Consider the following 14306-nt stretch of genomic DNA (forward strand, 5'->3'; position numbering starts at 1 on the left):
TATGTTTCTCAAATTACATGTTTTTCTGTTTTATGTAAAGCACATTGAGTTGCCGTTGTGTATGAAATGCTCTATATAAATAAAACTGCCTTGCCTTGCCTAACCTACAACTAAGAGGACTTTAGCCTGCTAACATACTAAAGTAGTATCAATGTAACTGAAGGGTTCATAGGATGTGTATTGACCCCTGTTATCTTGGTCTTTGGGAGTGTAAAAAAATATGTGCTAACTGCTAATTGTTTAGAAAGATCAAGGCTAAAAATGGTGTTTCAGGAAGTGACATGATTGCCACAGTACTTGAAGATGTGAACAAAACCAGATAAGGATATTAGAAGCAGCAGTGTTGACAAGCGGAGAAGAGTTTAGTATAAAAGACGTGATCAGTGTTTCATCTTTACGCAAGAGATTTTTTTTTTTGTCTTGTTCCTCTTTGTCAGATGAAACTGCAAAAATTGCCACGTCAGACTTTAAATATGATTTAAGTGCTGATTTCAGTGCTGCAAGTGCATGCCAATCACTAAAACTAACTTACACTGTTTAAATAATCATTTCATCATCAATCATTTCAAAGAGATAAAAAAAAAGGTTGTGATAAACAGTTTTGAGCCTGTAGCTGCACAGTGAATATTTACCTGTGTGAGATCAAAGGCGCGGAAGGAGTTGAGCGATGTGACCTTGCTGGCGTTCTTGGAGAGGTGGCTGTCGAAGCGAGGCGTTGGATCTATAATGTTCTTCATGTTTTCATAGATGCTTTTCACTTTCCCCTGAAACCAAAAGCAAGAATATCATCATTTCAAAACACTACATCCTGGCGACTAGTTAATTAATACGACGACTCAGCTGATAGCAAGAAACTACAGAGGTGCAGTTCCATCAGTCCTGGGTTGTTTACTTTTACCTACACAGTAATATAAAGGTATAATAGCAAACTACCTTCCTTCCCATGGGCAAAGCACTACAACCCCACCCATAACGTTTTTCTGTTGCTAAATGTGTCATGAAACAGTTTCAATAACGTGTGAGACTACTGACGTTGTGAAAGGTGTAAAACAAACAACTATGGAGATGCAGCCGGCTGATTTACCTTCATCACTTTGAAGATGATGATCTCCCCTGTGGCTCCAGGGGTGAAGAGATTAACCTGGAGGAGGTCTGAGTACCTGGAGAGATACACCCCTAGAGGGAACACACACACACACACACACACACACACACACACACACACACACACACACACACACACACACACACACACACACACACACACACACACACACACACACACACACACACACACACACACACACACAAACAATATTATTTGAGTTGCACTGATTTTGTGTGCAAGCAAAAGTCTGATTCAACAAGCATGGTGGAGTTTAGTGAAATCCCTTATTAGTGTTGTATACAGAAATTACACTTTGTTCCTTTCCTTTTCAGAATCCATTAAAAAAAAAAATCAGATTCAACAATAAACAGGTGGAAGAGATAATATGTTTAATGTTGTGAATGTGTTTATATGTATCAGTATTAATGTGTTCATTCCTACCTTTACTCGGGTGTCCCAACACTGTGAGCCAACTCTGACCCACAAACAGCCCTTTCTCACAGAGCAGGGGAAGCTACAATAGAAACATGATTCAGAAACATGTTAGATAGTTTACTAATTGAATTAAAAAATCAAGAAGACTTAAGTGACATATATGAAATGATCAAATGACTGATTATTTTATTGTGTTTAGTGTTGATTACAACGTCTTTGTCTTTGTTCAGAGACGACAGAGTAATCTGACATTTAATGTGATAACTGTTGATATTGACTGACTTTTATCATTATATCATTATAACATTTTTGGCCTTATTGCCCAGCTCCATTTTATTGCAGTGACAAAAATCAATGTGCTGTAAACACTTTTAAACACAAACTACAGCTACTTTCAACCAGGCTGCAGCGTCAGGACGTGCGTTACGTTCAAAGCAATACATTCAGAAGTTGAGCATCATTGTAAACTCGACAGTGTCTGTTACACTGAAGAAGTTCAGAGCATGGCATCAGGATTTAAAAGACACTTCTCAGACTTTGCTTCACTCCAGCCAGACACCTCTTACATGTGTTTCCTGTTATGGACAGATACGGTTGTGGGTGACGCTGCCTCCAAAGTGGGAACACTTTCAGACTGATGTTCAGATTAAGTCCACTGACATGAAGGGTAGATTTTGGCTTCTGCTCTCAAGAGGATAAATGTGTCTTTTGCCTGTGAGTCTGCCTTCTCCTACATGAAAACCATAAAGGCCAAGTTCAGATCCATTATGACAGATGACCAGCTATCCACCAGCTGCTTCACCCCTGATTATGAGAAACTAGCATCCTCCTCCCAATGCAATGCAATTGTGTGTAGTTAATCTACAAAGCATGCCCAGTTATCTTTGTTTGTTCATTACATGCAGATACAACACCTATGACGTCAGGTCTCAGGATATTTTAAAATTATCAGCACCCCTTGTACACACTGAAAAGTCATCTCAAGGCACTTTACACACAGAGCAGGTCTAGACTGTACTCTTTAATTTAATTTAGAGAACTAACATTCCCACATGATTAAGAGCTTGATGACAGTGGTGAGGAAAAACTCCCTTTTAACAGGAAATGAATGTGGTTTCAAACATGTTGCTGCACACAAATGGAGCTTCAGAAGAATCTAAAGCTGGATTCTCTGATTTCCTTCAAGCTTTTGAAAAAGGTTGTACTTACATGCTCGCACACGATTTTCTTAATGTGTAAAAATATAAGTCTGTGAATGATTTATTATCTCTTTATCTATCTGTATGTGTAAACTTCTTGTACACAGGTCTCTATTGAAGAAGAGATCCAGATATGTCCCATAAAAGTAATCCATCCCTCCATCTCTGAAATGGAAAACGTGTGTCTGCTGTATAATGGGAACTTTATGCTACTCATCATGAGACAGAGACTGGGATTTAGGACTGGAAGAACTGGTAGATGATGTCGTTGCTGATGAAGTAGATGGGCGTCCCCCCTGCTTTAGAGTGACTGCCAACACTGCCTTCGTCTATCTTGACACAATCAATTGACAACATAGCTGAGTGTTAATCTCACCTTAACAGCATCAGACAACAGGAAACAGTAGCTCTCCTCCAGCTCCTTATCAGTCCTCCCATCTGCCTTCATCTCCTTCCTCTTCTCTACAAACTGTAACACACACACACACACTCAAAAGTTTTATTCATCCACACTTTTCTATAATTTCCAAATTCTTGTAGTTAGGATGTATTGGACCCTCCGACCCGTCCATCTCTCACCTCTTTCTCCTGCAGCTCACTGTGGACGAGGCGAGGCTTGCAGTAGGTGAAGCAGCCAGCGGAGTTGGTGTCAACGTAGCTGGAGTTCAGGATGGTCATCATGTCTTCATACTCTCTGGACTCAGTGGAGACGTACTGGAAGAGAGCTGAAAAAAAAAAAAAAAAAAAAAAAGACAAGAGGACAGATAGAAAGGTCAGCACACGTTTACTAATCTCTCCACCAGTGATCCTTAAAATAATACTTTTCTAGTGAGTTTTAACTGTGAACAGGGTTTGCTGTAGGAAGAGTGATTCATTGAAACAACATGTTATACTGGTCATTGTGGCTATCAAGGTATTTGCTTTGCTTTGCTTTATTTCAAACATGTTAGTAACACAAAAAAGCAATCTGAGAAACAAACAAACAAACAAAACCAATGAAAGTAGTCAAAAGTAATGTGAACCCAACATGTCTGAAAAGGAGTAGGATGAAGCATATGCTTATTTAAACCTACCCATCTCCACTACTCACATATTACTGTACTCACATACATATTTACAAAAACATATATAAAAAAAATAATAAGTGAACAAATAAATTAATTATCAATGAAAACACCCGATTGTCAAAGCCCTTCTTCCTCCTGTACCTCGTGAAAACCTTGTGTTTGTACCGCTCTTTAAACCGGGTCATGCTTGGACATTGCTTGAGCTCAGTTGCTAAGTCCGAGACAAATTTCCCTAAGAGGGACAATAAAGTACATTGTATTGTATTGTACTTTATCCATTTGCGGCTGTCAAAAGCGTCCTCTTAGGAGACTGCTCACTCTGCTTTCTGTCAATATTACATCGATACTGTGATATTTTATAGATATCCTTAATAGATACCCTTAATAGGGTGATATGGAATAAGTGTCTTTTTATGCTTTTAAAGGCTGCATTACAGTAAAAATTTAATTTTCTGAGCTTAACAGACTGTTCTATTATCTGCCTTTATCCACGTAGTCATTATATCCACATTATGATTATTATTTATCAAAAATCTCATTGCGTAAATATTTTGTGAAAGCATCGATAGTCATCCAATAACAATATAGTCAAAATATCGATATTGGATGTATTTGGTCAAAAATATCAGGATATTTGGTTCTGCACATAACAGCCAGTCCTATCCTCCAGGTGCACCAGTTTCCTTCCTTTGTCAAAAAAATATGGTTAATTCTCCTGTCAGCGCCCGAGACAAAGGCACTGACATAGTTATGGAGTTGGTGCCCAGCTGCTGTACAACGGCTGCCCACTGCTCCAAATACTTAGGATGGGTTTAATGCAGAGACTGAAATTCACTGTGTGTGTGTGTGTGTGTGTGTGTGTGTGTGTGTGTGTGTGTGTGTGTGTGTGTGTGTGTGTGTGTGTGTGTGTGTGTGAAAAATAAAGTGCCTACAGTTTTGCAGCAGTGTTCAAAGGTGGATTAAAAAAAATGTGCATTAAAAAAACCCAAAAAAAAAACACTTGGCACCTGTCTCTACACTGTATAGCACACTTTGGGCCATAACTTGTCTGCAGGTTTTCATTCCAACCAAGCAGTAGCACCCCAGGCTCGACTCATCACACAGTATTTAAACAGCTGATCTCACTGTGTCGCTGACAGCTGATTGGTGCACATGTGTCCTCCTGATTGGTTGTCGCAAAAACCTCCAGACACATGCCCCTTTTATCAAATACGTTATCATGTCCCCAATCCTCTGTTGAGGTTCATTTTCATACAAATACTTTAGCTTTGTCCAAACCTATTTGCTTATCAAAATATTGGCCATACACACACGTTGGAGTTAGTTTCTTTAGTCAGTGTTATTCTATGTGAGCAACCTGATAGTAACGTATCCTAAAGAAGAAGAATGGCCCTTCTGTTTCCCCTGTGTTTGATGGTATCAGCAGTAGTGCTCTAGTAGGGTTCATGATAATTAGTGAAGAGTTCCCTGGAAGAGCTATGCGTAATTCTTCAGTAGAGTTACACAAATAAACTGGATGTCAACATAATGCCTGCCTACTTGGCCTTGACTCCTTTGCAGGTCTCTGCATGGTTTAACACCACTGTTACGGAGTTATCAGTTATGGAAGATAAAGCACAACGGTTCTGGGATACAAAAGGGATACAACATCATTATAGAGGGAAGAAAAACTTAGAGCATATAAATGAAAAGTGTGTGAGAGAGTATCTTCAGTCCGATCTGACTCTGGCTTTGTTCCTGTTTTTGAGTAACGCTCGATTTGCACTCTCTACGCTGACATCTCTTGAGCAGAAGCAAATTATTATTATTATATCAGTTGAACTTTAGTTTGCCCTGTCTGGCCTTTTCCATCTTTACCCACGTCATTCCTCTAATGCTCATTTACATATAATCACTCCTCCGCTCCAGGCTCTACACCACAAGCGACACCAAGGCGCTCCCTGTTCTTTGAAAACTGCTCTACCCCAAAGTTATTTATCAGTGACTTCGTTTAAATCACAACTTAAAACTCACCTGTTCAGATTTGCCTTTCCATTTTAATGAGTCTGTAATAATGATCTCTCTGTTTTTATAAAATGTGCTTTTATCATGAGTATACAAGTGAACAAAACAGAATGGCAGATAGAGAAAATCAGCTTCGGTATAGTTGTCGTGGACCATTTCCAGTTTTGATTTAGCTCCAGGTGATAATTACTGAGCTCTGCTGTGGGCTGAGCATCATTAATGATAAATAAAAATATAATAAAATGGCACCTTTAATAAACAATGACTTGGTTAAACCATATTTGGTGTTGTGCATCCTTCCGTCCTTTTCATCTTCTACAAAATCAACTTTCCTCCTAAAATCTGAAAAATTAAAACTAAATAAAAATTAAACTAAAGCTGGTCAATTCCTCAAAATAAAAATAATACTACTTAATCAGTTGTTAAACTAACTAAAACTGAACTGACTATAATAACTCTGTCTCAGATCGTTCACCTGTTGTACGTCATCTAGATTTCCCCAACTTTTAATTTTACAAGGAAGCACTCGAGGTGAGAGTCACTGCTAATAAATGACGAGCACTTTCTTAAGAGAAAGAAGAAGTGCTCTATGAATTAGATGTAAAGGAAGAGAAATCTCTCCAGCCAACAGATCAACCTAAAGCTACACGATCGTAATAAAATCTTCTCTAAATATAAAGGCCTCCTTAATACATGTGTTGTATCATTCACTTTCTAACAAAATTAATTAAATAAATGAAGTTAAGGATGTGTCTGTGGGTGGGGGTGGGGTGGGGGGGGGCTGACCCATTTCACCTTTCACACCTACACCCACACAGAGGGTTTTAGGCCCTCGGGGAGCCGACAGAGGCGTCAGCACGACCGATGCAGTCTGTTCTGAGCCAAATGTGCCAAATGTGCCGAATCCTCTGGAGGATAAAAAGGACCTGCAGCAGCTGCCCCCCCTCAGTGTGGAGTGAGGGGGCTCAACTGGAGTGTCACACGCCTGACAAAGGTGCAAACACATCCGCGCACATGACAGAAATTAAACAAAAAGATCATAAAAACAGTACTTTAAACATATAAACTAAATATATAAACTATAACTTTAAACATAATGATGTGAGCGTCCACACCTATGAACTATAACTTCCTATAAAACAGCAGCACACTCCAGCTGTGTCTGCAGCTAATGAAAATAGACTATTGATGACGCATTTGTGTGTTGTATGGAAAAATTATTGTGAGTTGATACAAAGCGCGATGTGCAAAAGTGTGATTTGGGTGCAGTCGTCTATTTGCGTACAGTGAAAGCTCTGATGAAGAGTTTTTGGGCCTCCAGTAAGCATACAGGTGCACACTGTATTAAATATGTAAAGTGACTGAGTTTTTTTAAAAGGTTTTATTGAAACTCAGCCTAATCTCAGTCCAGTTCAGTTAAGTTAATCATTACCGGATCATTAAGCATTAACCTGACACACTGTTTCAGGTGTAATATTTGTGTTTTATTGCATTTCAAATAATAATAGTAATAGTAAACTGAGAAAGTTTTGGAGTATAAACATATGTGTTTATAAATGAATAGCTACTTGTTGTTCCCAGCATGACACCCTCTAAAATAGACTGCCGCTTATACACCAGTGCGACTTTTACAGTATTTGCATGCGTCACTAGCGCAGCATTAAAAGGTGTTTTTAAAGCTACTGGAATGGCTCTATGTATAAAGAGCTGGTTCCACTTTTTTTTATAAAAATGTTAAATTCATCCTAATGTGAAGCGACTGAGTCAGGTGTTGTAGAGATGTAGAGGAGTGAGAGACACACCTGCTCTGCCACAGGCTCGACATTCACACGAAATACTTTGCATAATTTACTGCTGCGTGCCTGGAACGTACTGAGTTAAAAGAAAGGAGAAAAGCTGTGAGGAGAGTCATAAAACACAAACTAAGAGGGTCTAAATCTCTCTCTCTCTCTCTCTCTCTCTCTCTCTCTCTCTCTCTCTCTCTCTCTCTCTCTCTCTCTCTCTCTCTCTCTCTCTCTCTCTCTCTCTCTCTCTCTCTCTCTCACAAAGCATAACCAACCGATACTGAATTTTAGGGCCTGATGCTGATATCGATATTAGGGAGCAAAGCAATCACAACATCAACATATATACAGAATATATCTACATATAAACACACTTCATCTTTATTTTTACTTCTTTTTGGACCCCTTAAATGTGGTTATTAATCACTTGTTCACATATCTGTGAAAGGCAAATGTCGGCCAATAATATCAGCAAACAGATATATCAGTTGGGCTTTAAACGTTATTAAACTAAGAGAAATGTCCTCCCCTCACCCTAATTCAGTACTAGTTAGTATTGACTTGTTTTCTGGATAAAAAGGCAGCCACAGTTTCAAATCAGTGATGATCATCCCTGCAGACACTACCTCCAAAGATCTTGGACTTTTGGAAAGTATCCCACAACCAAGAAGGGAGATTTTGGGGGGGGTGAAACAATATCCCAGGAAATTAATTTAGATCTTGTTCCTTCCGGTGGAAACACAAGAAGAGGTACTGAGTTTTCCAAAAGGTTCTTAGTCTCCTGAGGAAAGTTCCCACGGTCCAAACACGGCCAAACCACTGAGTAAACCTTCATTCAGAAGAAAAGATATACACAGATATCTACTAATGTAGGACTATTTTTAGTGCCTACTTCCCTGTTTTTGTTACTATATAAGGAAACACTGTCCGAGGAAACAGAAAGAAGGAATTGGATAACAAAAAGACTGTCAATGTGTCAGATATCCACTTGAGATAAGATGAAGCTGAATATAAGCTTCACATCATCTTTTAAATGATTGTGAGGACACACTGTGGATGTTGGTCCCATCGTTTACACTGTAAACTAATCTGAAGATCTTTTAGTCAGTATGAACAGGAGGAGTGATTACAGTGAGGAAAATCTCTTTCAGTGTTTATATGGACACCTGACTGTTGTTTTAACACTTTAAAAAAGCGCATATCTCAAACTGCTAAACTACCCTGATATGATTTGGTCAAGTGGCTCCAAAAATGTCTCAAATCACTTAAAGAACGTCCATTAGTACAACTCGATCTGATGACACAATGAATGAACAGAGGAAGAAAAGACACAACACTGTACATGTGGGCGACAACACCCCCCCCCCCCCCCACACCCCCCCCCCCCCCCCCCCCCACACACACACACACAGAGAGGGAGAGACAGAGAGACACACAGACACACAGACACACACACACACACACACACACACTGTAAACAGAACGAGCTATCTCTTCTGTTAGCTTTAAGGCTAGCTAACTTCAACACAACACTGACATCAAGTTTCAGACAAAGAGAGAAAAACATTTAAGCTTACAATCAATTATACTCTCATATAATTATCTAGAGAGTGAAACTAAGCACCAGGTAGTAACTTATCTGCACTTAATTAAACATTAAAATGATGACATCCTGTTAACCTGTTTGACTTGCGTTAGCCGCTCGCTTAAAACGGACATTATAAACACAGCTTATTTAGGGTTTATTTAATGTATCATATTTTATATATATGTGACTGTAGAGTTAACACACATGATGTTAAATATGTGTAATACTATCTCCTGGAACTAAAGTTAAGCTAAAACACCCAAACAGGTTAGAAATACACTTTGTCCGATAAAGGATGCTTAGCTGTCCGATAATGGATGCTAAGCTGTCCGATAATGGACTCTTTCCGTTATAAGCATTAAAGGGACTGATATAACTTAAAAGTGACCATTTGGACGAGAAATAAAACAGTTAAAATATTTCACATAAATCATTAAATAGTTATTAATTAATTTGTTTGTATAATTTGGGTTTGTTTGGGGTTAATTTTAAATAAAAACATGGACCAGCCCACCTCTCTTCTCCTTGGTTTTCCTCGGTATGTGGAACTTGAGCGGCTCCATCGGCATGTGTCTGTGGTGGACATTTGCTTGAGGTACCGAGTTCCTCCGGTCCGCAGCACTCAGTCTATCCGCACCAGGTTGCGTTTCTCTGGGGGAGATAATCTCGATCACGTCGGCACTTAGCAGGTTAACGTTAGCTCCATGGTCCTCGGCAGCAGCAGCGGTAGTAGTAGTGGAGGTAGTAGACACCATCCTCCTCCTCCTCCTCGGGCGAGCTGCTGAGTCTCTGTCGTCCATTCTGGAACCCTCCAGCGGACCGACCCCTGTCATCCAACCAAGCCGTGTCTCGGTCACCGTTTCTCGGCTACCAGCCCCGCTCTGACCCCGCTGTTACCTCCGCAGTGGATGGAACCAATGCACAAGACGCGCCATGCTGTTTTGGTTTGGGACGCAGAAAAAAAATCTTCTTCATGAGCGCTTCAGCTTCATCTTCGTCTTTAGTTTTTTTTTTTACTGACTGATCACAAAAACAACGTTAAAGGGTGCATACCGCCACCTACCGTATCGGACATGTAACATTAAACAACAAAAACTAACAAAAGGGGGGAAACAACTTATTTTCATTTAAATGGTCAAACCTCTTGAACCAGCACTGGAAAAAATGTTGTTGTAATTTAACAATAAATAACTATAATCAGTGTTGGGGAGTAACTAGTTACTTGTAATTTAATTACAAAATAAATGTAACAGTTACTGAGAAAAATTATTTACTTATGAAAATGCTGATGACTATAAAGGGGGGGGGGGGGGGGGTTACATCTGAAGTCAGACTTTTAAGATTTTGCTCAGGAGGTTTCAGTGAGACTGGAGTTAATACACCGCAACTGTATTTCTGTGCCTTTATGTTAAGTCCATGTGGACACTTGTATTTGCATGATACACCAATTTTTAACAGCCAGAAATGAATGTATGTGGTGGTTTTGCGTATGGAAATTAAATTGTGTATTCATGACTCCAGATAGTGTGTGGATATATGCGTGTGAATGGATCTATGAGTGTCTGTGATGGAGGACTGGGATGTGTGACTGAACCTATATTCATGACCGAATGATTGTTTTGGTAGGTTGATATGGTGACGTGGAGAGGGTGATGGGAGGTGATGTGATGCGAATGCTTGTGTGAATGCAAACAATCATGAATTATATAAATATATATATAATTATATATATTTTGTAAATAAATCATGACCTGGGCTTAAATGGTGTCACAGTACCAATTAAGCTCCATGTCAGACTTTTGACTTTTTTCATTAAATATCTTTATTTTATATTCCAAAATCTACATGAACTAATGAATACATTTTCAAATGAGAGATAAATGTTGCTTTATAAGAAATGATCTCCCTTATAAATCATGTCAGTATCCATGACAACACCTGAACTTAGATTTTGGTGCTTAATGAGAACATTTACTCTGACAGCTGAAAACATTCCTTAATTAGTAATCAAAAGTATTAAGTTACATTATTTAATTTAAGTAATTAAAATAGTTACAATACTGTTTACATTTTAAATACAATAACTGGTAATCTGTAACCTATTACATCTCTAAAGTAACCTTCCCAACCCTGCTAATAATTGCAGTCACAGTGGTATACTGTATTATTTCATAGCAATTTACATGAAAATCACTGTAATGTATTGTGTTTCTACAACCAGACACAATACATACATACTGAAATTACTGTAAATTCACAACAATTCACAGTAATATCACAGCAAAGTATTGTGTTTTGTAATTGTTTGTAATTACTGATAAATTCAAATTCACTGCAGCCTACCATGCATTGAGAAAGTCTGATGACAGTATTTTATTGTGAGACTTTACCGTAACAACCTGGTGATTGTTAACAGTGTGTAATTGTTTATCTCCAGTCTGTAGTAGAAATACCACAGACTACCCCCCCACCCCCCCCCACCCCCGCCCTTATCTACCACCATGAAGTCTCTCTGCACTGAACGTCCTACAACCTGTCAACACATGTTTAACCGGTTCCACGTAGTTAAAAGTTTGTCTGACATTATCTTTTCCACCGTTGGCTATATAAAGTGGCATCGAGTCATGTATGTTCTAATCTCAACAAATACAAAATAACATATATCCTACATTTTCCTCACTTCCCTCTATGACAGACTACCCTTAATATTCATTTTTAGCAAGTTTATCTGCAATCTCATCTATTCCAACATGTGCAGGCATTTAACATTTATTCCTAATTGCAGTAGATTCAATAAGATCATATTTAAAAGGTCAGTATCTGAACATTAGCACTACTTTAAATGGTTTAACCTCGTCCACCCACTGAAAACTGATTACTATTACTGTCACTCCTGATGTGTATACTGATAACGTGTTTGGAACATTTCCTGTTACTATCTGTAAGTGTTTAGGTGATTATTGTTTATTCACAAAACCAAATTCCCATGTTATTATTCCTGTCTGTCCACTTTTTTGGTTTAATGAAATATCTATGTCTTGTGAATTGTTGTTGTTGTTCTTCTTCTTGTTCTTCGTGTTCTTGTTTTTGTTCTACTTCTCCTCCTCCTCCTCCTCCTCCTCCTCCTCCTCCTCCTTTCCTGGACATGACCTTTCAGACTTCCTCTGTGTTTCAACAGCACAGTTAATAATTATGTGCATGAATGCCAAAACTTTATGACCTCCAACAGCAGCTGCTAAACTAAATGATGCTTTAGTGCCACCTGCTGGACATATTAAGTATTTCATGCCATTTACTTCCAGAGAAATAAATTATCATGGCAAAATTACTTGAATACTACCTAACTCATTACTAACTAAAAATTATGAGATACTAAGTTTGACAATTTACACTTTCAATGCTTTTAAAATTTAGAGGCATCTTTTACTTTGGTATATCACGTGTCGTTGATTCATTTAAAAAGAGCTTTGAGAGAAATTGGCATAAAAATACTGGAAAGTTGGAAATAAATGTGTCCAGTTTATATTTCTCCCTATTTTTGACAATGATGATGGAGCATCTCTCTCTCTCTCTCTCTCTCTCTCTCTCTTCCCCCACATTGATATAAAACTTGCCCTTAAATTCCCCTTTAGCTCAGAAATGAATTGTACTGGTTCTCTTACTTTAGATATTCACCAGAAAAATCAGCTTTTAGTTATATTGTACCCTTAAATATGATAAAAATGTATTAAAAACAAATAATAGCTGAAAATAAATTGTGTTCAAATTAAATTAAATTAAATATTTCCACTATTTTTTCGGGAAGATGTATTTTATAGCATTCAATAACACTGTCAAAACTAACAGGAACTGTGATACTGCAGGCGATCTACCCACTACACTAAATAAAAACAAAACCTATTTTTATATGTAGCTAATTTTTAAAACAAACTTCATTCATCAGGTTTAATGTGTTGGAAAACTAACAATAAAACCTGGTGACTGAAAGAAATGAAAGAATGACAGCATTTTCTTTACAACCACCAATAACCATTCATTCATTGGTTTCTTTTATGACAATTTATTGATGCTTTGGTCTTGTGACAATCCACAATATAACTTTTTATTGAATTATGACCAAATGAAAGTGTGCATGAGTTTTGTCTGGTACATTTTCATTTAAGTTGTCTCTAAGATGTGCAAATAACCCACTTTTTAAAATTTGAAAAAATGAAATACTCTGTGATAGTCTTTATCTATTGTCATCATCATCACCACCACCATCATCATCATCACCACCATCATCATTTTCAGTATCACAACTATCCTGACTAATATCCAAAAGATTGTCTTGAGATTTTAAGTCATGTGTCATGTGTTATATATAACAAACAGACATGCTTGGCTTTATTCCTACATTCATATACAGACACACTTAATATACATTATTTACATACATACAGTACATACACTCCTCCCTCAGGATTTCTTTGGTTGCCATGACAAAACACTGAACATTTCATTTTGCAGCAGTTTTGTATTAATACCTGCTGCCGCTGCAAGTATGTTTCAGTTTTACAGGATAATAAAGCAAAATTGTGAGAATAGATTATCAGAACATAAAATCTGCTCAAAATGCATTTAAAAGGACCAGTGTGTAAGATTTGGGAGAATCTATTGGCAGAAACTGAATATAATATTCAAAGGTATGTCTTTAAGAATTCCTGTGTTTTCGTTATCTTACAATGACCCTTTTATATCTACATAGGGGGTATATTATGTAGCACCATCATCTTTCTACAGTAGCCCAAAATGGACAAACCAATCAATACAGGGCCTTTTGCAGTTTTTGCGGCCACTGTTGGTTCTCCTACATGGTTGCAAGGGGAGGGGGAGGGAGATTCAGTTCAATCAGTAACCTCAACACTTAATGTGACTAAATCCTACTCACTGGTCCTTTAATGTATTGAAGACACTTTAGGGGAACGAATTTGCTAAAATCACAATACTGTATGAATTCTGTTCATATAGAACTATTTGAAATGATTATGTTTTGGGGGGGGAAAGTCAAACCATGCTGATAGCTAGTTTTTTATTCAAAAATGTTCGTATTGTACATGTCTGCCAAACATTTACTGTCAA

The 14306-nt window shown here is 38.0% G+C and overlaps 1 protein-coding gene across 1 annotated transcript in view; it reads right to left on the reverse strand.

Moving 5' to 3' along the window:
- tasora (transcription activation suppressor a) overlaps positions 1-9985 on the reverse strand; it is a 29871-nt gene extending 19886 nt beyond the window's left edge. The window contains exons 1-6 of the mRNA XM_053315589.1: positions 9700-9985; positions 3322-3467; positions 3119-3211; positions 1550-1622; positions 1085-1176; positions 633-764 (exon numbers count right to left, since the gene is read on the reverse strand). Of these exons, the coding sequence (XP_053171564.1) occupies positions 633-764; positions 1085-1176; positions 1550-1622; positions 3119-3211; positions 3322-3467; positions 9700-9985 (822 nt within the window). The remainder of the gene's footprint in view (positions 1-632; positions 765-1084; positions 1177-1549; positions 1623-3118; positions 3212-3321; positions 3468-9699) is intronic.
- Positions 9986-14306: the final 4321 nt, after the last annotated feature.

Source organism: Scomber japonicus, chromosome 3 (genome assembly GCF_027409825.1).
Source record: "Scomber japonicus isolate fScoJap1 chromosome 3, fScoJap1.pri, whole genome shotgun sequence".
NCBI classification, from domain to species: Eukaryota; Metazoa; Chordata; class Actinopteri; order Scombriformes; family Scombridae; genus Scomber; species Scomber japonicus.